At 35.8% G+C, this 26,715-nt stretch overlaps 2 protein-coding genes across 4 annotated transcripts; one reads left to right on the forward strand and one right to left on the reverse strand.

Annotated features, from left to right (window-relative positions):
• The first annotated feature begins 1,154 nt into the window (after positions 1–1,154).
• LOC120079774 (1-(5-phosphoribosyl)-5-[(5-phosphoribosylamino)methylideneamino] imidazole-4-carboxamide isomerase, chloroplastic) lies at positions 1,155–20,940 on the forward strand. 3 transcript variants are annotated; one of them, XM_039034154.1, is made up of 10 exons: positions 1,155–1,397; positions 5,115–5,276; positions 5,373–5,431; positions 5,642–5,849; positions 6,190–6,275; positions 6,488–6,600; positions 6,841–6,966; positions 7,049–7,097; positions 7,272–7,433; positions 20,261–20,940. In XM_039034154.1, the coding sequence occupies exons 2-10, from the start codon at positions 5,150–5,152 to the stop codon at positions 20,558–20,560; spliced, it is 1,230 nt and encodes a 409-aa protein (XP_038890082.1). In that variant the 5' UTR covers positions 1,155–1,397; positions 5,115–5,149; the 3' UTR covers positions 20,561–20,940. The 3 variants fall into 3 exon arrangements, with proteins under 3 accessions (XP_038890082.1, XP_038890083.1, XP_038890084.1); XM_039034155.1 differs by having other exon boundaries at positions 6,499–6,600; positions 6,833–6,966; positions 20,261–20,925; XM_039034156.1 differs by lacking the exon at positions 20,261–20,940 and adding an exon at positions 13,238–13,534.
• LOC120079848 (probable disease resistance protein At4g27220) lies at positions 20,694–26,699 on the reverse strand. Its single transcript, XM_039034281.1, has 4 exons — positions 24,120–26,699; positions 22,858–23,388; positions 20,889–21,776; positions 20,694–20,735 (listed from the first exon to the last, which is right to left on the reverse strand). The coding sequence occupies exons 1-4, from the start codon at positions 26,697–26,699 to the stop codon at positions 20,694–20,696; spliced, it is 4,041 nt and encodes a 1,346-aa protein (XP_038890209.1).
• Between the last annotated feature and the right edge of the window lie 16 nt (positions 26,700–26,715).

The raw sequence follows: 26,715 nt of genomic DNA on the forward strand, positions 1-26,715 counted from the left end.
TTAGATAAACGGCCATTTAAAGGCACGCACCCTGACCCCTGGCCCCTACATGGCTCTACCTTTAGATATACTCAAGGATGAAAATATATGTCGATATGTTGATATATCTACAAATTAAAGGGTTTAACATCGACATTAAACATCCACAAATTTCTTTAATATCTTTTATAAATACTCGTAAAATGTAAAAAACATCATCTATTGAATCCAATATGAATAGAAATACTAATAACAATGTCAATGGCTAACTTTGAGAGTAAAAACAACTTAATTATTAATTTAAACAAATTTTCTAAATTTTTTGACTTACATAAATATCCGCGGATATTTATATTTTATTGACATTTTTGTCGATAGATCCGTTAAATTGAAATATCGATGTCGATATGGACATTAATATTTTAATCTTTGGTTATACTTTATATTTATAGTATATCATTCATAAAATTGATATACCAAATTATGTTATTGCTATACGAAATTTATAGATCAACATGTGCACTATAACACCCTGCATAATAAAATTCAGGCCTTTTGAAGTAAAATATGTCTTTAATTCTAGTCCCTTAATTTTAAGTTAATTAGATTTTTCCTATCGTGAATTCTTACCTTTTTTTTTTTTTTAGTACAAATGGGATAGTAAAACATGTCTTGTTTCTTGTTTTTGGTTTCTTATTTCTTATTTCTCGTCCTTTTGTATTTTTTTCCTCTTACTTTTTCTCTCATGTATAAATATAATATATATATATATATATATATATATATATATATAACATGCATTAAAATATTAAAAATAATTATAAAACATTTACATTGTCAAATACACATAAGCCTGGTACAAAATTAATAATAATAATACAATAGTTTCTATCATTCAAAATTTGATTTTCAATATTATTTTTCACTCAAATCATTTATCTAAAACGACGTCGACTCAAATCTAACTCAATTATATTAATAAGTAAATATCATGGTGGTAAAATATTAAAGTGAAATTAAATAAATTTCTTACTAAACAAAATTTATATCTAATTTATATATGGTAAAATTCTAATAAGTTTTAGACGTAATAAAACTTGAAGTATTTAAATTTAAAGTAATATATAAACATGCATGTTACAAGATTTAACAAAATAAAATTGTCTGAACTGGGATTCGATCCGAGGACCATGAAGATGTAGGATAGCGTAAAACTTTTCCCACTCCACTTCCCAGCCGCACGCCTCCCTCTCACTTCACTCTCTTCTCCCCAGTCTTCGGTTCACCGCCCAGCGCCCCGCCTGCCACCGAACGTCCTGTCGTTTTTCATTCACCGGCAAGTCCCGATTCCACCAGCCGCCGGTCACTCTCCTCTTTTAGTTTCAGCTGCTTCTCTCCTCTGTCTCATCTTCTCCAAGGTACTCATTTTGAAATTATTTTACATTTTGGGTTGTAAGTTTGTGTAAATTTGCAAGCTAATGAAAGGAACACACTTTATTATTATTATTATTGTTATTATTATTCAATTTAGTTTGTTTGCGTGAGTTGAAATTCTTCATTGAATCAGCCCAAATGAATAATGGTTTTCATTGGGGCTACATGAATTTTCCTTTTTTTCTTTCTTTTTATTTATAAGAAACAAATTTTATTGATGTATGGAATTTACAAAAAGGGCCGAAGCCTAATCCAAAGTAGTTATAAAAGAGATCTTCAATTCGTCATAAGGGAAGAGAAGGTGTATGATTTGAAAGAAGAATTGCATTTATACCAACTCATAACATGAAAGATAATGAGTTAAAAAAAAACTATCAAAAGAGCTTCCCTTATCTTTGAAAAGACGATGTTCCTTCCTTCCAAGCATTCCATAAGCACGAATCAAATGCATCAAGATGAGCTTCTTGTTTTTGGTAAAAGGATGACCGGTGAGAGTGTAGGTTAGGGTACTTTCAATGTCCTTTGGAAGAGCAGTGTACCAACCAAAGGATGAGAATATCACATTCCAAAATCTCCCGGCAAAGCGACAGTGGATGAAAAGGTGGATAATAGATTCATGTCCAGACTTGCACATGAGGCAACGGTGAGGAGATGGGGCCATGTGGGGGAGACGTCTCTGTAACTTGTCACAAGTATTGATGGCATTGTGACTAACTTCCCAGAGGAAGAATTTAACCTTTTTTGGGTAAAAATCATCCCAGATGGCAGCATAAAAAGGATGGTCAGAGGAATCCGAATCGGCTCCCAGTGTGCGAGATAGGGATTTTGTGGAGAAGGACCCGAAAGTGTCTGGTTGCCAGAGCCAAGCATCCTTAGTATTGGATAGGTGGACATCATTGATGGTGTTCATAAGATCAAGCCATCCATCAATCTCCTCCTCCTTGAGGTTCCTTCTAAAATAAAGAGACCATCCATGTCTAGCATCCCACAGATCGTGTACAGAGGAGCGTTTATGAATAGATAAAGAGAACAATTGGCGGTAAGTCTCATTGAGAGGAGAAGCACCAATCCATGTGTCAAACCAAATAGATGTGTTTTGTCCATTTCCCACTTTTATAGTAACTTTTTCTTTAATGAGGTTCATGTGCATCAAGATGGCATTCCATGGTCCTTTGATGTAAGCGGGGAAATTAGTATTGGGCCAAGACTTTGCAGAAGTCACCCCGTACTTAGCATCCACAACCTGTTTCCACAAAGCCCTATCCTTGTGATAATATCTCTAAACCCATTTAGGGTTGGAGAGTGCAGTTTGTATCAGCCATGCTTTGTAATCCGAGGCCCCCTTTAGCCTGAGTCTTGATGATCTTTCCCCATCTAACAAGATGCGAGCCACGGTCTGATGAGGCACCCTCCCAAAGAAAATTCCTGAATAATTTCTCCATAGAGTTTGCCACAGATGATGGAAGCTTGCTTTAAAAGAGAAATGATTTGAGCACATGGAGAGTTGGGCAGCATCATTTAATTTTTTTAATTTGGCTCTGACTATATGCTCTTCGAATCTATAACCTAAACATGAGCAATCTTAATTTGAGTTTGTTGGTGTCTAATTTTATTGCTTTTGAATTTTAAGCTTATAAGCACGTTGGTGTCTTGTTTTGTTGTTTTTGAGATTGTTAACAAAAATTATTTGGTTAAAATTAAACGGAAAAGTAGTAAAAAAAAAGATGGGAAACTTTCCCTGCAGGGAATCCCCGTAGAGAATTTCGTGGGGGCTTCCCCGTCCCCACACCACCCTGTGGGCATCTCTAATACCAACCAACCAAAGCTGCTTTGTAATTCATAATAGAAATGAGTTTAATAAAATAGAAACGGAATGGGGAGAATGTACTACATTTTTAAATTTGGCCCCATTTTTTAGAAACGTTGTTCAAATTTTAAAAATGAAAAACGGGAATGATTATCAAACAAGTCAATTTCTCAAAAATTAGAAACAGAAATAAGAAATAGAATATGGGAACATTATTGAATGGACCCTAAGACACTCTTATGTCAGTCGAACTATGCTCACTTTGGCTTGTGAATTCTTACCTAGAAGATTAGAATATTAATTCAGCCCTTAAGCTAAATTAAAATTTTCAGATGTTTGGGAAAATAGATTTTTGTTGAAAGTTGAAAAGGTGAATTAAACCCAAGAGAAGAAATTCTACCCGTTTAGTTTGTTTGTTGTGTGCTAGCATGCTACGTGCTTTAGTTGTCCTATATTTTATTATTTATGACATAAGGTTTGATACTCTTGAATCATGTGTCTTGGATATATATAAGCATGTTGTGGTGCTGTGTTAAGTGTTTGAGAGAAATCAACGTATTTTTCAAGAAAAGTCTCTTCAATAGTTTGACCGTTATGAGATTGCAAGGGTTAAAGCTTCTTCTTGGTGTTCACTTTCCAAGAATTTTTCGAATTATTCTATTCAAGATATTTGTCTTAATTGGAATGCTTTCATTCATTCTATGTAATAGATTTTTAGACACATGGTTTTCTATTGTATTCAAAATGTTCGTTTTGGGATATATTGAGGATACTATGGGTGTGTCAACCTAATTAAGATAGCCAGTTGCATCTGTTGATCTCTAATTTTTATTTTTAATAGTTTCTTATAATTCGAGCATTAGTCTCTTTTCATTTCATCAATGAAAAGTGGTGTTTCCTTTTAAAAAAAACTTGCAATATGATGAGTTATTAAGTGGCCTTGTGTTTATTTGCATGTGTGCTTGTCGAGAAGCCTAGGTATCCATATGATTAAGTTGAGGGCGTGCTGTGTTTTATGTGTTTTGGCACAGAATATAGTTGTGTTATGTTGTGGAACTCATATATCTAGTGTGATTGTGTGAGGAAGAGGTTAGAGACCCTTTTAAGTTTGTAGAGGAAAGTAAGGTGAATATCATTTGCCTTGAGTAAAACTGGTCGATGGGTGATATGTCACTGTTGAATTAAAAGGAACATCGAGGCCTTGTGTGAATATCAAAGGCAAAGCAGTTGCATGTGGGCTGGAGGTTGTTGGAAAAGGTGTCCCGTCTATGCAACCCGACCCGACCTAGTTTAGTTTGATGTATGGTTTTTTAGGGCTTCTAGACTAGAACTTGAGAACCTGCCTTTTTCCTCTCGCCATTGCCAACACCAATGCCGACTACTTAGTCATCGTGCCATCATGCCATCAACATCAAACCTCTTAATCTGCTAAAGTCAGCCTCCTCTCAAAGCTATGATGCCATTGATCAGTGAAGCTCGTTTTCAGGTAGGATTTAGAATTTGTTTCCTCTTCAACAATTTGATCAGCGTAATTTGGATGAGATGACAATTAGTGAGAATTATTTCGTTTTGGAATTTCACTGGCAGTTACTTCAGTTTGATTTTTTTTATTTTTTATTTGGAAGAATACTTGAATTCGTTAAGGAGTTGATGTTCGGTAGCAAGTGTTTGATGAAACATCTGAGGTTTATATAAGGTTTTATGCCGGCCTTGAGGTTTCCGTAAATCTTAGTTTCCTTTCTTTTTTAAGGTTTCTTGATTGTTTGTCTAATCCCAATTGTCCATGGTCTCTGTTTGCTTTTTTTCACTTTTCACACTGTAATCTCCCCAACTTCATTTGTTGACGGATGGCATTTCAATCTATTTTTGATGGAATCTATAATGCCTTTTACAGTTTGAAAGGCGAGAAATCAGTTTCATTAATTTGAAATGAAATTCCAAAACCTTTGTTCTACCAAAAGTTCCAGTCTATGTGCATTTGTCAGAGCTTCAAGCTCTTCGCATTTTGGAGCTATGAAGCTTGGAACCATTGGAGTGACGACTTCGCTATCTTCCAGTAATCTTGCATTGGCCTTTTTGAGATACTCACATGTATTGTGCATTATTGTATGTAACTTGCAAAAATTTTGACTCTCATTTATATTCTGGGCAGGATCCTCAAGAATGACTGTTTGCGCAGTTAGTTTCCGCCCTTGTATTGATATACACAAGGTATTTGATCTTTTGTTTGGCTACATTCCTCAACGTTGAGAAATTTATTGTGTTATGAATATTCGAATTGTGAAACTAGTGGCAGTTGTAATTTAAACAACTTATTTAGTACCAAATATAATGATCAAGAGGCTTCTACTTGTTTAAATTTAGAAAATGTTGTGTTTCCTCAGGTTGTAATCTGATTTTTTGAGAAATGATTTTTATAAGGGGAAAGTGAAACAAATTGTTGGATCGACTCTTCGAGATTCAGAGCAGGATGGATCAATTCTTCTCACCAATTTTGAGTCAGATAAATCAGCTGCAGAGTATGCAAACTTGTATAAACAAGATGGGCTTACAGGCGGTCATGCCATCATGCTTGGAGCAGATCCTTTGAGCATAGTCGCTGCCCTCGAAGCATTGCATGCCTATCCTGGTTTGTCCTTTTTATTCTCTCTTTTTGTTTACCTTATCATGCTTAGTTCAACTATATTAATGATATTAGCTCATCTTGGGTAGTCATTATTAGTTCTATTTATTTCTAGTGTCATTTGGATGTTGTATCTACTTTTGGATATCTATAAATGTGTTCAACTTGGTATCTCAGTGAACATCAATGTTTGTTTATGGTCTATTAAATTTCTTTTGGATGTTTGTACTTCCCTTGAATTCTTGTAGTCATGACAGTTTTTGAGGATATTCTTGTGCTCATAGATTTAAAAACTTTAAGAACGTTCGTTAGCTTAATCTAATGCAAGTGGTGATGAAACATGTAGGTGGCTTACAGGTTGGGGGTGGGATAAATTCAGAAAATGCTTCTAGTTATATTGAAGAAGGAGCTAGCCATGTCATTGTTACTTCAGTAAGTTCTTTCCTTTTATCTATTTACGATGATATTGCTTAATGTATTGGCCGAAATGGAGGCAGTGTAACATGATTCTGAAATTCTGTAACACTGAACCTTGTTGAGCTATTGTAGTACTTGAATATAGAAGATAATAAAGATTTCATTTGGTCTTAAGTGAACTGTTTCCGAATGGTCCACAATGGCTTTAAATGTTATATGTTTCTTAGTTTTGTCACAGTATGTGTTCAATAATGGACAAATGGATCTTACAAGGCTTAAAGATCTTGTTCGCATTGTTGGGAAACAGAGGCTTGTGCTGGATCTCAGTTGTAGAAAAAAGGTACTTCTTTTTATGCTATTGTTGCTGAATTTTCAATTTAGAAGCTGCCATGATTGATTAACATCCTAAGTTATGGTTAACCCTTTAGATCTAATCATATTATCTATCATGGATTCATTCTAAAAGGTTACCCGAAGTCATCTGCACTGAAACGAACAAAACATCTTGCAGCTTTGGGCTTCACTAACATTTGTTTATGCTCATGCATTGATTAACATTTAGTTCGATTTAGGAAGGTAGATATGCAATTGTGACGGACAGATGGCAGAAGTTCAGCGATGTATTTCTTGAGGAGGAAGTCCTGGCTTTCCTGGCTGACTATGCAGATGAGTTTTTGGTCCATGGTGTGGATGTTGAAGGGAAAAAGTAGGTCATGATACTCTAATAATATGTTTCTGTTGTTATCTTAATTTATATATCTTGACATATGTTATTTGATTAAATATAGACTCGGCATTGATGAAGAGCTAGTGACATTGCTCGGCAAGTATTCACCGGTTCGTCTACTCCTACACATTGCCTTCAAATTTCTTTCCTTGTTTGTCTGTCTTCTCAAAAGATGAAAGACCGATATTGATGGGCTAATGTCACCATTCTTGCTTCTGAAGTACATACAAACTTCTGCCCCTGTATTGCTGCAAAATACTGATCTTGCTTTTTAAAAATGGCAGATTCCTGTCACATATGCAGGCGGGGTTACGACGATGGCAGACTTAGAAAGGATCAAAGATGCGGGCATGGGGCGTGTGGACGTTACTGTGGGAAGTGCTTTGGATATTTTTGGAGGAAATATGGCATACAAGGATGTTGTTGAATGGCATGCCAGGCAGAAGGTATCAACAGTTTAGGACCCTCTTGTTTGCTGCATAATTTTGTACTGTTTTAACTATCACTGCCTTGTTGGTCACAACCCAGAGGACTGAGTGCCTTGGATATTCTTTATTCACCCTAGGATCTTAACATCTCAAACTCCTAATTGATCTTTAATGTTCCAAGTCATTCATGAATAAGATCTGATTACATGTGTGGGCAGGTCTATTTTTCTTCAAAAATCAAAGAATAGTTATTATTATTATTTTGAAAGGAAACAAAATTTTTCATAGATTTAATAGAAAGAGACTATGTTAGGAACCAAGGTAGTATGGGATGCCTTTGTCCCACATTGGTTAGAATGGGATGACAAATGTGATACTTAAATGGCTTGGCTCTCTCACCCAATAGCTAACTTTTGGGGTGTGGTTCTTCAAGGTGCTTAAGTACCTAATAATGGTATTAGAGGTTTTGACTGGGTGTAGCCGAGTGAAGTACCATCGGAGTAGTCGTTGAGACGTTGGCTTTACGGGGCTGAGGTATTATTAGGAACTAGGATAGTATGGGATGTCTTTGTCTCACATTGGCTAGAATGGGACCGCGAATATAGTTAAGTGGCAGAAATTGGTATTAGAGCCTATTCATCCTGGAACAAGGCTTTTAATTTTAGGAATGGATAGGTTCGAATTAGTAATGTTGGAGATACAGGAAGAATTGAAAGATTACAATGCAAACGACAACAAATGATTAAGGATTCCTAGCAACGAGAAGAGAGAAGATTGGCAACCATGAAGGAGCGGAAGGAAACCCGTGTCCGAAAACTGTCAAGGAAATTCGTACGGATGGGTCAAATTTTGAGGCCCACTCGAAATTTGACCCACCTTTAAAAAATATTTGAAAATTGGCCTCCTGATGACGTGAGTCTCGTGCAAAAGTACCGTTTTAGCCCCAGAATGCGCGCGAGACCAGATGCAACACAGATTTCTCACTCTTTTCTCTCGTTCTTTCATCTCGTTCCTCTCGCTCCTTTTCCCTAATTCATGTTGTTCTTCATCATTTTTCCTTGATTTTTTCGCCTTTTGAATTCTTCCTCTTGCTTCTTCCTCTCGTTTCTTCCTCTAGCTTTTCCTAATCAATTTTGTAGTTTTTTCCCTAATTTTTTTCCCTCCATTTGCATTCAGAAAAAAGAAGAAAAGAAAGCCAGAAGAAGAAAGAAAAAGAAAAAGAAAGGTAGAATGAAGCGAAAGAAGAAACTGGTGGATTGAAATTTAAAATTTAAAACGTTCGATTTGCTCGATGAAGAACAAGAGGAAGGCATGAGAGGAATGAGTTCAAAACGAGATGAAAGAGCGAGAATCTGCGATGTGTGCGCGACATCGAACGCTTTGGGGACTAAATGAACATTTCACACGTGGCTGACATCATCAGAAGGCCAAAATTCAAGTGTTTTTGAAAGCTGGGCCAAATTTCGAGTGGTCATCAAAATTTGACTCATCAGTATGAATTTCCCAAATTGTCAGGTTGAGTTCGAAGGGTTGTTGAACGACGTCGATCCTACCCGAGAATGCCTCAGAAAAAGAGAGGAAGAATCAGACGACAAAAAAGGAGACTTCGATGAAGACAATTAAAAACACCACGAGAAGGTAAAAACATTCAAAATCTAAAAGTGGTGAAAGTTTGTGAAACGAGAAAGGGAACGAGGAGGAAGCGGTAGAAGAACGATTGAGCAGTAAAAAGGGCAAAAATTGAGATAGTGTTTGGAAGAATAAAGGAAGAAGAAGAAGCAAAATAGGGGAGGTTATTTGCAGGAGGAAAGGGTAGAGATGCTGAATACAACAAGAGGTTGGAAGTGCTGAATATGGTAGAAGAGGTGCAGAGAGTAAGGGTCGCGGTAGTGACTCAATTGAAGAGGGGACCCGAAAGGGGAAGATGGAAAAGAAGAAGTTGAAGGGTGCTCAAACTCACGGATGGGCGGATGAAGAAAGGTTTGCTTCTTAAAGTTTAAAGAGAATGGTTGGCCTCGATGGAAGGAGAGGGAAATAGTTCATGGCAATGGACGGGGAGGAGGAATGGCGGAGAAAAGAAAGTACGCCGACAACCATAGGGTTCTTCCTCTCATTTCTTCCTTTTGTTTCTTCCACTACCTTTTCCTCATCAATTTTGTACTTTTTTCCTTTGAATTTTTTCCTTCATTTGAATTTAGAAAGAAGAAGAAAAGAATGCCAGAAGAAGAAAGAAGAAGAAAGAAGAAGAAAAAGAAAGGCAGAATAAAGAGAGAAAAAAGCCGGTGGACTTAAATTTAAAATTTAAAACGTTTGATCTGTTCGATGAAAAACGAGAGGAATGATTCCAAAACGAGATGAACGAGCGAGAATCTGCGATGCGTGTGCGACATCGAACGTTTTGGGGACTAAACAGACATTTCACACGTGGCTGATGTCATCAGAAGGCCAAAATTCGAGTGTTTTTGAAAGGTGGGCCAAATTTCGAGTAGGCCTCGAAATTTGACCCATGAGTATAAATTTTCCAAACTGTCAGGTCGAGTTCAAAGGGTTGCTGAACGATGTCAATCCTACTCGAGAATGCCTCCGAAAAAGCGAGGAAGAATCAAACGACCAAAGAGGAAACTTCAGTGAAGACAATTAAAAACACTATGAGAAGAAGGTAAGAACATTCAAAATCTAAAAGTGGTGAAAGTTAGTGAGACGAGAAAGGGAATGAGGAGGAAGCGGCGGAAGAACGATCGAGCGGTAAAAAGGAGCAAAAATCGAGACAGTTTTTGGAAAAAGCAAAGGAAGAAGAAGAAGCAAAATAGGTGCAGAGATATTGAATACGACAAGAGGTTAGAAGTGTTGAATATGGTAGAAAAGGTGTACAGAGCAAGGGCTGCGACAGTGACTTAATCCGGGGGGGACCGAAAGGGGAAGATGGAAAAGAAGAAGTTGAAGGGTGCTTAAACTCATGGATGGGCTGATGAAGAAAGGTTTGCGGCTTAAAGTTTAAAGAGAACGGTTGGCCTCGATGGAAGGAGAGGGAAATAGTTCATGGGGAGGAGGAATGGTGGAGAAAAGAAAGTACGCCGATAACCATAGGGTTAGAAAATCGAGGTGTTGGTAGAAATAAGTCGCGATGGAAGAAATACACTGTGCCGAACATCAATGGCAAGATGCACCAACGAAAGTTGATGGACATGGTCATCAACGAAAGAGGAAGGCCAACCAAATGTTCACTAACTAGGTGGTGGGGCCAGAGATTAGAAAAAGTTGCAGCATTCCTTCTGAATTATTTGAATTAATTTATGGTTCGAAATGGCATGGAAAGGTCCAGATAGTCTTCAAAGGGCCTCGTTTAAATAAGGTAGTAGAGTCTAAATTGGTATATGAGTGGTGGGTCAGATATGAGGGGCTGGAATCTTGGAAATTAGCTTGAAGATTTATGAAGAAAGAAGAACAAGAATATGTAGGTGGTAATCTAGGGGGTTTGGATGTAAGAGGTGACATTTTCTTTCAGGACTTTTTGTTGGAGTTGTATAATCTAAGTGGGATTGACCCAAAAAACCACAATCTCACCCTAAGATGTCTATACAACTTTGGATATAGGGTTCCTACGTATTTGATACGAAATGATCAAGAACTTGGGTTCTTTTTAAATGGTGAGGATGCATGTAGGTCTTCTATTTATTTATCAATGAAATCCAAACCTATGTATGGCGATAGTGACTTAAAGAACCCTAGTTGCTCATACCAACCAAGTTTTTCATACAATTTAGCCTAATAATATCCATCCCTTTATTATCTTACACAACCTTCCTTCGAACAAAATTATCTATTAGACTATGCTACATCACTAACCCTTTTAGATAATAATGTTGCCCATATAACATATCTGATGACAATTTCTTTGCTTATCCATACAATCTTGAGGATAATGGTCCATCTTCCTCAAACGGTGAAGAGGATATTGGTTGTGCAGACGAGAGGTTTGGGCAAAATTTAAGGAAAATGACAGAAGATGAAAATGTACGGGGTTTTTGAGCATGGTGTAGGAGAGGAGAACATAGTTGAAGATAATTCAAACTACGAATGGGAATTACTAGAGGAATTGGATGATGAGTCTAATAAGTCTGATGATCTGACTAAAGAGGATGACAGAGACGTTTGAATGGAGGGTGAGTGTAGTAACCGTCAATGCAGAGATACCAACCTATAGGTAGGAAATACTCATGCGGAACCTTCGAGTGTATGTCCTAAAGTAGCAATGATTGTGTTAGGTCAGATGTTTGAGAGCGAGGATATTGATATTAAGGTAGGGTAGATATATCTCTCAAAGGGAGAACTTTCATTTGCATGGTCCCTCTTTGCTATACGTCGGAATTTTGAACATAGGGTTGACAAATCCACGAAATCACTATTGGTTGTTAAGTGTAGACACGTTGTCTATCATTGGAGGATTCGGGCTCGAAAGCTTAAGGATATGGAGTTGTTGAAAATAACAAGGTATCAAGATGTCCATACATGCTCTCAACAATTAATGGATCACGACCACCGTCAAGCTAGAAGCAAGTTAGTTGGTCATCTGATTAAGTCCAAGTTCACGAACGTTGGTAGGACGTATAAGGCCGAAGGATATTATGCAGGATATATGGGAAGGATATGGTGTTAATGATAGTTATATGAAAGCTTGATGGTCTAGAAAAGAGGCTTTAGTAATGGGCTTGGTGGTCTAGAAAAAAGGCTTTAGTAATGGTTCGACGAAGGCTGGAGGAGTCTTTTGGCCAGTTACATGCTTATGGGGAAGCTTTGAAGATAACGAACCCTAGTACTGTCTACAAATTGAAGCTTCAAGATGATAGGTACTTCAAGTATGTCTTCATGGCTTTGGGTCCGTCAGTACGAGGCTTCTTAAACTACAGAAGGCGTGTTTAGGTTGTTGACGGGACACACTTACGGGGTAAGTTTAAGGGTGTCATGTTAACTGTGAATTCGGTGGATGGGAACGGTCAAATATATCCAGTTGCATTTTCCATTCTGGATGGTGAAACGGATGGCATTTGGACATGGTTTTTTGTGTAGGTTAAGGAGATGGTTGGTGCAATATCTGAACTTGTTATTGTATCGGATCCCAAAGCAAGTATTAGCAAAGCAATCAGTATAGTATTTCCTTTTTCCTTCCATTCTGCATTCATCATATAAGTATAAACCTACTCAAGCATTTCGGAAAAAAAGCTCTCCTCCCCAATTTCTACCTAGTCGCAAAATCACCTCATGAGACTACTTTTCATGTACATTGGGCCAAAATCACCCCATTCAGAGGAGTGGGCCAATACTTTAGGAGATTGGATTTGAAAAGTGGACCAGGGTATTTCAGTGTTGACGAAGGTTCGATCAGATGACTACAAATGCGGCTGAAAGTTTGAACGCTGTATTGAAGGACGTTTGAACATTGCCAATAACTAAATTTCTTGACCACATAAGGAGTTTGTTGCAAGATTGGGTTCATCGGCGAAGAACCTACACATTGAGTCATTAAACGATGCTTTCAAATTACGTGGGGGCGAAAATGGCGACGGTAAAGTATAGATTTAGAAGGCATTTTGTTAGGCCGATTGATCAACACATTTTTAAAGTCGTTGATAATCATCTTAGTGGAGTTGTTGATTTGAATGCACATATGTGTACGTGCAAGGATTTCGATTATTACGACATTCCATGCTCCCATGCAATTACAGTAGCCCGTTACCAAAACATTGATCCATACACATTTTGCTCTCCATGTTACAACATTCAGGTTGTTTACGGATCATATGCATAACCTATTTTCCTTGTAGGCCCTATTTCAGAATTGCCTCGGGGTGATGATAACGGAGACATCCAGATGTTGTCACTGATACGTGTTGCTCAAGTTGGCCGCTGCCAGGAGATAAGAATACCGTCTGTAGGAGAGGTCACTTAGATTCACAAATGTACTAGGTGCGGTATGCGTGGCCACAATCGAGTAAATTATCGATAACCATTGACAACGACGTGAATCCAATTTATGTTAAAATTTGATTGGGTTATTTTACGGTGTAACATCTTGTAATTAAACTAACGTGACAGTGTAATATTTAATTATCTCAAGCGAAGTATCAAAAGAAGGCGTAGAAAACGAGCATTGTTGAAGATAAAAAATGCACTAATAAATAGCTTTGTTCATGTATATTTGTACAGCAAACTGACGTCTGAAGAAATCCATATTTGATTGGGTCAAAGTGGACATATCACACCCAGTTACAACATACTCAAACATCTTGCCACAAAATATACTGCAATCTCCGCTAACTGATTGCTGCGGTGCATCCTTAACTCACTCCAACTCCCAAGGAGTCAGTGGTAGTTTAGGGTGAGCCAGCATCACACCCGCTCTATGAAGTATCGCGGTACAACTGTCCGCATGACCGTTAAATGATACCCCAACTCTGGCCAAGTACATCGTCTCTTGTATGAATCCCAAACTACTAACCTACCTCGTACCATGTCTATCTTGATGAGTATCCAATGTACGTCAAGTATATTGTAAGGCATATATATGGCATCAACCGTCAACCACGGAATGCTGTAGTCAGTCAGCTCGCCTTGAACATATTTCATGACTGTGCTTGCTTTATCCCAATCGTATGTCGTGGTGCTTTGTGACTTTTTCCATTCAGAGTACAACGTATGTGGATGACGGAATAAGTTCTATCAACAAAATTAGGTACGATCAACATAAACAAAATGTTGTATATAAACTATTATATTTAACTGATGACAACTTACAGTAACTACTCGATCAGCTGTTGTGAACAAATGGATATTTTGGGCTGGAGACTTTTCACTTAGTATCTTGTTTCGTAAGAATATGAACAAGATATCCATAGTCTGTTTATGGATGTTAAAAATTATATTAACGAAGACTATCAAAAAAAAAAAAAAAAGGGGAAATAATGAAAAAGTTTAGATGGTTACCTCGTCATCCGACCATTGACCCGGATGAATTAGGGACTTCCACCAATCATTCCCTTTTCTAGATAGTACGCACAGTCGCCATGAGTTCGACGGTGTTACTTGTGGATGATTTATCCACTCCATCATGTACTTCTCCATCTGTTTTGGAACTGAGACCATCGGGTTATACCCCTTATGTTTCCTCTTACCGTTGTTTCGTTGAGGTTCAGGGGCCTTATATGGTGATGATAGTTTCCACAGGACTCGACGTTTACACACCAATTCGGACCGGCTTTCCTGCGATGCCACTGGAACGTTCGATATAACTGGAAAAGGTACAAGAACTGGAATTGGGTCATCTAGTATCACAAATGTCTCCTGCTTCACCTTCAATCGAGCAGCTTCCCACTGTTCCTCCAATGCCTTAAGGTGCTTTTGGCATTCCTCGTCTATTTTTGAACGATCCAATTTCCTCGTGGACGTATCCTGCCAAATAACTATTAAGAACGTAGTACGACATTCAAAAGCACACATCAACATCATAAAATACAAACCTCAACTTCTTCGGTATTTGAGGGTATGGCTGCCTTGCCCTTGCGACTGGTTGTCTCCTGCTTTTTATCCCTGTCCTCATCGTCCACCAGTTTTACTGTCTGAATTAGAAAATCAGATTGACCAAAATGAATAAACTTAATATAACAACGTACGTATAACATGTAGAGTACGTACCGATTGGGTATTGGTAACTGATGTATTGTATGCCTTTCGTTGACGTTTTGTTCCCGAGCCTTGTTTAGGCCGATTATGTATGATGACCGAGGTGGCATCTTTCATCGGTTGGGTCTCTGAGGCTATAATGGATGTATTGTATTCCTGACATATATTAGCTGAAATCAGAATTTGCGAGATACTAATTTGATCTATTGAGTTTCACGTACATTTGATTCTTCAGACTCATCCTTGCTTGTGCCACCGGCACCTGAAGGCATAATCTCCATGACACTAACGTCCTGTGAGTCAAGTGTAATCATCTCCTATCCTCCGAGTACTGGTTTCGAAGGAACGATTTGGAGAGTGAGGACAATTGAGTCATCCTTTGCCTCAGCTCCTCCCTTTAGAGGGCTCTGATGCAATATCCCCCTTAACTCCAGATGGGCCACTAACATCCTCAGACACGATATAAGGGAAATCAATTTCTGGTTGTACATCGGCATCATCAGACTGAGCAACATCTTTTTGCTGCAGTTGCGTTAAAGAAACCATAAGCGAACGTACAAATTTGTAAAGATCGTATAGGTTCAAAAGATAATCATACCTTCAATAGTTGCCTAAGATATCCCATCATAACTGAGACATCTCGCTGAACAGCAGCGACCTTGGAATGAAGGGTGTCAAACTCGGACTTAACACTGGCCTCAAACTGATCTACGTGACCCTCCAATCGTCTTATCTCTCCCGCAACGCGGGATGTCTCGGCATCCAGTACTTCACAACGCGTCGAATGTGGAGAATTGTGAGCGTTGATATCTGGTCTGCGAGTGGGCTCCGGAGAATTCTGAACATCGATGTTTGGATGAGAGGGATCTTCTTTCACCCGACTCATCTCAAAATCAACATGAACTCAGTCTTGGTCCTGGTTATGTTGGTCATTGTGTCCATGATCATCCTCATCGTCATCGTGATCACCCTTACTATGGACGTGATCACCCTCGGCATGACGATCGTGGCCAGAATCACCCTCATCACCACGATCACCATGATCGTGGCCAACGTTAGCCTCAGCACAACGAGCGTCACCCTCGACAATAGGATTAGGTGGGAGGACATGTACTTCAGGGGCAGGAACTACACGGTGCATGTGAGCTACCTCCTCTGTTCGTACTAGTCGTACAGTAATAATGGGGTTCTTCTGCACGTGACAGGTTAGGATCATAAGCAGAATGAACTTACAACAATATATCAAAAGAATTGCAATCCATTACTTGTCGTGTCGTGAAAATATCTTTGTCCAATGCGGCGTATGTTGGGTTTTTCCTGCTCTCCCATCTAGACAAGCGTGGAATGACTGTCTCACTAGTACGAGTTGCCACAATATCTCTGAGCGAAGAATTCGTCTCATACGCCCACAACTACAAATAGGAAGATAGAGTCAAAGCATAAAAGTAATTGACGATAATGAAGAAGGAAACATGTGTAGAATACGAATGTGAACTAACTTGTAAGGCAAATGGGAATCCTACAGGCTGTATCTAGCTAGAGCTCCGGGTTCTGCTCGATCAATAGCACTGGTGAGAGTTCTCTTAAGACTATTGATAGTCTTCTAAAAAATCACATTACTCCAGTCGTGATTGCAAAAAATCTCCCAGTCATCCATAATGCCAAGTATGTGAAATGGTTAAACACTTGCCTTTTCTTCCTTCCCCATCATGACTAACTCTATGAAATATGCAAGTGCTACTTTCACCGCATCCTCATCGCTCTCAAAGTTCATGACAAGAAAATGTTCCTTGGCTTCAAACGGTTTCAGTCTAGGCCTATTGTTGAAGTATAAGTTTCTAAGCCTAGTAGGGTTAGGATTATTTCGCACCACTCGCGTCTGTACACTAAACCCAGTGATGAGGTCAAACTCGTCCTTACCGAAGGACACCTTAGACCCGAATAGATTAAAAGAAATTACATTCGGCCTATCATCCATAACCTCCCTTAGAAGTAGGTGATGTATCAGTTGTCCATTGAGGGAGAGAGTACTATCTAAGATGGGTTCGAATATGGTCTGCCTAAATATGTCTAACTGGACCCTTGTTAACTTCATCCGGATCAGCATACAGGTCTTAGCCAAATGAGAACACGAAGATAACAAAACCTTAAAGTATTCTGTTGGCTTGATCCTCGGTTCTATAATAATTACCTATATGTGCCACAAAATACAGTACAATGTAAAAATCCCTAGTGAAAGAAAATACCTTTAAAAAGGACGACTTCACGAGAAAGAAGCCTGAAAGCCATGACCAAAAGACAAATCTCGTGCAGTTTGTAAAAAAGCTTGAGTTGCACTCTCTGTGGTGGTTTGTCTCATGAAGTTGAGTTGATTTCTGTCGTTTGTCTCATTGTTTGTCTCGTGAAGTAACTTCAGAGACAAACTTACAACATTACGAGACAAATGACAAAGAGCTTTCGAGCTATTTTAAAAACTTTCAACTGTTGTGCTTCACGAGATAAATATTCACAACAACTTCACGAGATATTTGTCTCGTAAAGTTCAATCCACCCAAAAAATGGCACAAATCAAACCCAGACGAACATATGGCCCGTACCCCATATATTTTACAGGTTCTTTTAAGTTCGTTAAAGTTCAAAGGATGATAAAAAAAGGATTTTAGGTTTTTCACTACACATTAGAAAACAAAATGGAAAAGGTACCTTTTGTCAAAATCTGAATCAGGCAAAGGGGTAACGGAAGACGAAAAGATTGATCTTTTCTACAAAGGTTGGGGAATCTTTGCGAGAAGAGAGTCCAACAATGGTGAAGACAACTCAACAAGAAGAAGAAGAATAAATCCTAACTTCCACGGGAAGTTGAAGAGATTTCCACGGGAAGATGAGATTTGATTTAACTCTTTGAAATGACCATTTATGTAGGGGTAAAACTATCTTTTTACGTGGTAGGTCCTCCCACTTAAAGTCTGAAACATTGGAAAAAAGGTTAGAAAAAGTGGATTTTAAAGACGAGGTTACTTTTGAATGGGAAAAAAGTTTTTGGGTCAAAATCGGCAATTTTCTAATAGATTTTTGGTAAAGATGAGATACTCATTTTTGTTTTTCAAATTCAAGCTTTAATACCGCTTTGTTGGAAGTGTGTGTTGGAGACTTGCAAATAAATAATAAAATATATATATATATATATATATTTGAAGTAAACAAAATCACTTGTATTTGAAAGACTCTTCAAACTTGGTTCATACTTTCTATTTGAACTCTCTTTGTGTATTTTTCTCCACACTCAAATGTAATCCTATTTATAGGATTTTTTTGAGCAATTCTAGATCTATAACTTTTATCAATGACAATTCTAGATCTATAACTTTTATCCATGACAATTCTAGATCTATAACTCTCATCTTAATTAAATTTATGAAACTCATTTAATCCCATATTAACTTGATGAAAACACTTCCATCTTTAATCTATGTATAACTTATCTAGAGAAATATAACACGTTTAACTTTCAACAGTTACAATGAAAAGCTTGTAAATTCTAATTTTAGCAGCATATAACGAAATTACCTTTGTGCTATAAAACAAATGCACATCCCATCATTGAACTATAGAATCTGCATAATCTTCCTCTCCATCCTGAAAAACAAAGAAAAATATGATTTGAAATCAATTAATCAACATACAATATATAATTATTATGATTTTAGTTTTCTGTAATTTTAGCTTGTATGGTTTAATTTTTTACTATAACTATGATCCCTATTTGTTGTAGCCCAACTTCTAAAAATGAAAAATAAAAGTAGGTAGTTGCAAATGTAGCAATTAGACTTAAAATATTATTAAGTATATCAAAATACAAAAGAATTTGCAGATATAGCAAAACTTATATCTATCTCTTCGAGTCTATCAACGATAAACTACAAAAGGATAAATTTTACTATTTTTGCAATTTAAAAAAAATATATTGTTATACACTTAATATTATCCCTAATTTCATTGCAATTACCCAAAATAAAATTTATACTTTTATTCTCAGAAATAAAATTTGATTTTTGAAGATAAGTTAACATATATAGTGAATAATAGTGATACAATGATAAAGATATTTAGACCAAATCTATGACCAAGCAAGGAAATCTATCACAAAGATGAGAGAGAGGACTCCCTAGAGAGAACAAAGGTTCTATATTCAAAATAAATAATCAAAAGCTTCCCATTATAGACCCTAAAGGGGGCGTTTGGTGCGCAAGTTTGGAATGTAAAGCCTAAGAATGTTGAGCCTGGCTGGAGGTTTAGGTAGTCAGGGTTTAAGAAAACTGTATTTGGAATGCAGGTTTTGGAAGTCTGGTTTAAGAAACCTATGTTTGTTTGGAGTGTAGGCTTAGGAAGTTTGGGAATGAAGTGCAGATTTATAAATTTTGAGTTTATGAAACATTTTCTTGTATTTAATTAGTGGTTAGATTTTAGATTAGTTCAAATTTGTCATCTTAATTATTTTAATATAGTTAAGTTTAAAATAATCTAAAAAAAATTAGAAGAATATTTATTTTTTGAATTTTGAAATATAGATTTGACTAAAATTATAATTTTATTTAATTTATTGTTTTATAATTTGATATTTTGATTTTATTAGGTTTTGAGATAAAATGTTATACAAACATTTATCTCTTTTACTTATTTAAATTGGTGTTTCTACACATAATTTAAATAAATATACTTGATTACGCAAAAATCTATTCTAATTTACTTTTCATCCCTCCTTACTATTTAATTTTTATTAAAAATGTGTATATAATAATAATAGTAAGAAGAAGAAAAGCATGTAAGGAATGCTTCTTGTAGTGATTGATTGACAGCTAGGAGAAATAGGAAAACAAAATAAAGGAAATTTCCTGAAATAAAGGAAACATATAAATAAATGAAAGAGAGCGAATTAAAAAAGATAATCTAATAAATAATAATAATTAAAAGGAAAAAACTCCAAATGAAAAAAATAGAAGAAAACGAGTTTATTTAAAAAATATTATCATCATTAAACTAAGGGTCTGTTTGTCTTGATTTAAAATAAAAACACATGTGTTTAACAAATCTTTCTTAGAAGTATTTTTATACACAAGTTTGTTTGGTTTGTTATATACTAAAAATGTTTTTATTAATATTTTTCAAAGTTGATCGATGGTATCCGAAGTGTGGTCAGAATCAGTGGTCGGAAGTTTGCTAGCAGAGGTCGCCGACGGTGGTCGTCGAAGTTGGCCGATAGTGATCACCAAATGTGGTGGTCAAAGTTGGCTGATGGTGATCAAAGTTTGGCTAGAGTTGGTAGCCGAAAGTCTATCGACGGTGTCGTCGGAAGTGGTGATCGAAGGTGGCCGACGATGGTCGTCGGAGGTGGTAGTCGGTGTTGGCCTATAGCGGCCACCAGAGGTGGTGTTTGGAAGTTGGCCGACAAACTTCCTAAATTAAATTAGAAAAAAAAGTGTAACCCCATGGATTTGAATAGTGTTTACTATTCAAACTCATGGGAAGAGGATAGGAAGCCTGACTTCCTAAACTTTTGTTCCAAATAAGGGTTGGGCTGAGGATATCTAACATTTCACAAACTTAACCCTTGAAACAAACACCGCCAAAGTGGCTATTTATAGCCTTACAAGGAAATATGAAAATAACTAATTGAACATTAATTTAATCTAAATTATCAACTAAACTAAACGTTGTACTAATTATCTTCTAATTCTCTCATCAAATAGGGATTTTAATATAGAAAAATATATATATAAAAAAAAGGATTGTATATACCTCTTGTGTGAACAAGGATTTTATGCTCCTAATGCAATCATCCTCCAACCAAATGTTGTAAATGATGAAATTTAGATCATGTTTTAGTGATATTTGAACTTTGTCATGTTGTCTTATCTTCAAATATTGCAACTCAGGTGTGCTTATAATTCCATGAGAAAACAGCTTCACTTCAGGACATTTATTTATGATCAATTTCTTCAAGCATGGTAGCTTAATTGTGCATTTCCCAAAGTAAAAGCTCTCTAGTCTTGGCAAATCATCAACTTTCAACTCAACCAATTTGCTGAAAACAATTTCATCCTTTCCTTCTTCTCCCTCTCCTTTTGCAAGTATTGAACTCATTCCTTGGCATTCACTTATCCTCAATTTCTCGAGTTTCGAAAGACTTTTCGCGATCGAGAAGCATAGTAAGTTCATCAACTCATGGCAACGATCGACTGAAAGATACTTGAGGTTTGAGAATGTGATTGACGATGGTGGAACCAAACACTTTAATTTACCACATTCCTCTACATGGATGGCTTCCAAATTATCAAACAATATGGTCATTTGGATATTGTCCTTCCACACATGTTTAAGGTTGGGAAGATGAGACAATGTTAATTTCTTCAAATCTGCACATCTTTGAATAGGATTACTAATTTCCTCTTCATTTGAGAATATTTGTACAAGTTGAGACACAAAGCTCACATTGAGTACTTTAATATTGTATAATATTTGAGTCATTTCTAGGGGCAAAGTGGTCATCTCATCATCATAAGAACCCATTAATGAAAGATTTCTGAGATTGGGAAATGACCTTGATTTTGAAAATTGAGTTAGCCAAAAATTTGTCGTCATCGCCTTTGTGTCCATTGACAAACCTGTCAAGCTTGGGAATAAAATCTGACAAAAAAGAAAAAAGTGTTAATTCCCTTGTAAATCATAACCTAAAAATGTCAAATGTTGGTTCAACAGCGATGTATTTTGTGTCTAGTAGGTTATGTATTATTCGACCTTTCTTGAAACTATATTAAATTTTAATTTTTGTGTCTAATGTTCATGAATTTGAAAAAAATATCAAATAGGTCAAAAATCACCGTAAGACTAAAATTGCAAGCTTAAGAATTTATTAAACACACATAAGGTTCAATGTTTAGGCCATGTTTGGTAATCATTTGATTTTTGATTTTTGGTTTTTTAAAAAATTAAACCTATAAACATCATTTTCTCTAAACTTCTTGTTTTATTAGTTACTTCTTACCAATGTTTTAAAAAACTAAGTAGTTTTGAAAATTAAAAAAAGTAGTTTTTGAAAACTTATAATTTTTGTTTTTTGAATTTGGCTAAGAATTTAACTCTTTTACTTAATAAATATGTAAAATATTGTAAGAAAATTGAAAGGAAGTAACCTTAATCGTCAAAAACAAAAAACTAAGGTCTCGTTTGGTAACCATTTTGTTTAATATTTTTGGTTTTGAAAATTAAGCTTATGGACATTACTTTCACCTCTAAATTTCTTTCTTTTTTATCTATTTTCACCAATGGTTTAACAAATCAAGCTAAATTTTGAGAATTAAAACAAATAGCTTTCAAAAAATTGTTTTTGTTTTTGGAATTAGGCAAAAAATTCAACCATTATACTTAAGAAAGAAGCAAATCATTGTAAGAAATGTAGATGAAATAGACTTAATTTTCAAAAACAATACCAAAAAATCAAATGATTATCAAACGGGGCCTAAATTGTTACCAAACAAGGCTTTAAAGATCTATTAGACACTTTTTATTCGGTGTTTTTTGTTCAGTACAACAACTATGGGATTAGGGGATCAAACTTTCGACCTCTAGAGAGGAAGGTCATGTCCATTACTATTTAACACAAATTTGAAAGTTTGAGAAACTAAACTTGGTAATTTAACCGAGAAAAAAAAAGTAAAAATTTAGAAGGAAAAGCAAGAAATATAAAATGGTAAAGAATATTCATTACCTCATGGAACATTGACTTTGATGTTTCATCTTCAGAAAACATCTTATGAATCCCAAGAACGACTAAATTTTGGAGTTGGTGAACATGTTTGATTAAGGAAGCTGGAAAAAGAGTCTGAAGCTGAGGACAATTTATAGCAATGACATCTCTTAACCTTGGAAACTTCAAAAACTTGCCAACATCTTTGTTCCACACATACTTCAAATTTGGTAGATGCTTTAAATTTACCTCTACCAATGGAATTACTTGAGCATCATCATCATCATCATCATCTTTTTGCTTAAAATTGCTTGTGTTTTCCATTTCAAATATCCCATCAAGTAAATAACAAGACTCAACCACCAAAGTGTTTAAGGAAACAAGTGCTACCACAACATTTGAAGGAAAAATGTATCTTAAATTGTTGCAACCATTGATACTTATCCTTTGGAGTTTGGTGAAGAAATTTGGAGCCAACCCATTTTTATGCCATAACGTCTTCAAATTATTTGCTCCTATGATTGTTAAATCCTTCAACTGTGGAAATGCAACCTACAATGTAACAAACCATTGATTATTGAAGATTTTTCTTAAAGAAAAAAAGACACCTTATGTTTTTTTTCTTTCCCGAAAATAGTGAATTTTAGACTAAAATATCATTTCGGTCCTTGACTTGTTCAATTCTAGTGCCTATACTTTTAGGCTCGTATTTTGTAACAGTTTTGTTTTTTGAAATATATGTTTGTTTTCTCATAGATTTCCAAATTATGATTTTTACTTTTTTTTTTTTTTTTATTTAAAAAACACTTGAATTCTTAGTTAAATTCTAAAAAAAAAAAAATAAAATTTGGAAACTACTTTTTCGGTTTTCAAAATTTGATTTGGTTTTTGAAAGCAATATTGGTAGAAATTGGGTAACAAAATAAAGAAACTTTTAACTAGAAGTAGTGTTTAAAAGCTTAAATTTTCATAAACCACAATAGTTACCGAACAGAATCTTAACTGTCTAGTTTTAATATTTTTCCGATTTTTCTTAAAACATTTCATTATCTATTAGTCTTTCCACCATATAAATCTTTGAAGCATGTTTATATAGCGTATTTTCTTGCATGAAAATTACTATCATTAATTATGTAACCAACTTCAATAAAATTAAACATGAAAGAACGAAATTTAAGTTGTATAAAAAAAAAATAAAAGGACTAAAATTGAACCAGACCAAAATACATGGATTACAAAAAACAAGATATACTAGGTTATGAAGTTTGCAAAGGAAAACTTACACAATTGCACTCAGCTTTAATTGTTGAGTCTTCACTATCCATGAAAAATATCTCATCCATCATGTTGCAATCATATATAAAAACCTTTTGTAGATCCACAAGGCCTTTAAATATAGAGAAGGAGAAGAGATATCTTAATCTTTTACAACTTATTACTTTTATGGATCTCAACTTTCTGAAAGGATTTGTAGATACTTGCACATGAACTATATTCTCCAAGCTCTCCATTTTTTCAAGAGACAAGAACTCCAAAGAAGGAAAATAAGCAAAGCAACCATTTCCAATCAAATGTCTCAACTTTGAATCTTTAGTGAGAGTAAGATGCCTCAAATATGGATAATTATTTCCATTATTTGGTTTGAAATGAATATTTGTAACCATCATTGATCCTTCCACACACAAATTTTCACTTTGTTTCAATAGTATTTCAAGTACCTCATGATGATCAATTGAAACAATTTGGGATGATGATGTAATGATTTTAAGCATCAAAGTTGTTGCATATTGTTCACATCCTTGTAATCTTTGAGACATTTTCAAATCACCAATATGGATAACAAATCTTTCTAGCTTCAAATTTTTAAAAAATAATAGATCTGCGAGAATATTGATGTCCAAGATATGTAACTTTAAATTTGTAAGATGAGATAAGCACTTTAACTCTGAAGGTCGTGCATTATTGATCAATTTATTATTGTATAATACTTCTTCTCCCCATCCATTGAAGCTTGTGCATATATCTAATGCTTGCAACTTCAACATACTTGAAATAATGTTTGGAGGAATCACTTTCAAAGGGCAATTTGATACTTGTAATACCTTAAGTTGTGTCAATTGACTCATGCTTATAGGTAACAATGTGATCGAACATTTATCAACCCTCAAAATTTGCAGCTTCTTTAGATGACTTATTGCATCAATGTCGTTGAATGTACAATAGGACATGCATAATGTTTGAAGATTCTCTAAGGAGTAGATTGATGACCTCCAAAGTGTTTGAAAACTCATCCTTGACAAGTTCAAAACTTTAAGTTCTTTCATTCCTTCAAAAAAAGGGTCACAAATTTGAAGTTTTTCTCCCCTCCAATCATGTCCATCTAATATCAACAATTCAAGTTTGGGAAACTCTAAGTTTTGAGGAAGGTTGTAAAAGTTGTGACAGTTTCCAAATATTGCTCTATAAGATCCATGTCTATCTTTTTCTTGCCATTCACTCAACCCGAAACCGTAGCTCAACGTGGACATATTAGCTTCCTTTGATGCAATGTATATCGCAACATCACGAACTGTATCATGCATTTTAACATGATTATCCCTTGAATTGGATTCTAGAAGTAACGAGGAAGCTTTAAGATCATCAACCAATTTAATCACCCTATTTCTTGCTTCATCCCAAGTATTCACTTGGTTTAACAATCTTAAACCCATCGCATATATTTGTAAGTCTTCCACAGAAATCTCATAGTCATCTGGAAATACACTACAAAGAAGAAATAGTAATCGAGCTTCTTCACCTTTTAGGTAGTCATAACTCAATTTAAGTGAAGCATACACTACATCACTCACTCCTTTGACATCCACTGTAATAGGATTTTTCAATTGCTTCAAAGCATCCTTCCAAATGGCCTCTTCCTTTCCCTTCAAGGCTTTTACAATTGTAGCAAGTGCTATTGGCAATCCTCCACACTTCCTCACCATCTCTTTCCCTATTAGTTCTACACATTTATTATCAAACTCACCACCAATCATGTTCATGAAAAACTCCCATGACTCTTTTTCACTTAAAGGTTTCACCTCAAAATAAACTTGCGTGTCCATTTCATTAGTTAAGACATCTTTATCTCGACTTGTTATGAGTATCTTACATCCCTTTTTACACAACTCTGATCTACAAGGAATTCCAATATCTTCTAGATTGAGTCCCCTCCATAAATCATCTAACACCAAGAGGATATTACTTTCCATCTCCAACTTATTTTGTATTAAAGATGCTCTTCCCTCCTTACTCTCTACCTTCTTATTTAATTCCAACCTTAACTTATCTCCAATTTGAGCTTGTATGCCTTCTACTCCCAATGTTTGACCTACATTCACTATAATCACTTGATCAAACAATTTTTCTTCCATTACTAATGGTGTAACTTGTTTGAGCAATGTAGTTTTTCCCACACCTCCCATACCATATACTCCAACCCTATTCACATTATGATCAGCAAGTGCATCCCTAATTTGTTTGGCTAGGGATGTTCTTGATTCCAAAATCTGATCATAACCATGAGTAGTAGTAGAACTTCCACTTCCAATAATCCTTGGAAGAGGGGCAGGATAACCAACTTGGTGAAACATCTTTCTTTTCTCTAGGATTTGTGAAATTACTTTCACCATCTTCTTAGCTTTTTTACTCACTTGATAATGATGAATGAAGTTAAGCTTATTGGAAAAATACTTGCCATTTGATCCATTATCTTTTTCATTCTTGTACCACATGTTGGATCGTTCAATGATTTTATCCACTTGAATCAACCATTCTGAAACATCACTTTCAATATTGTATGCATTACTTCTTGCCTCATTAACCATGTGTTGTAGCCTTGTT

This window comes from Benincasa hispida, chromosome 6 (genome assembly GCF_009727055.1).
Source record: "Benincasa hispida cultivar B227 chromosome 6, ASM972705v1, whole genome shotgun sequence".
Lineage (NCBI taxonomy): Eukaryota > Viridiplantae > Streptophyta > Magnoliopsida > Cucurbitales > Cucurbitaceae > Benincasa > Benincasa hispida.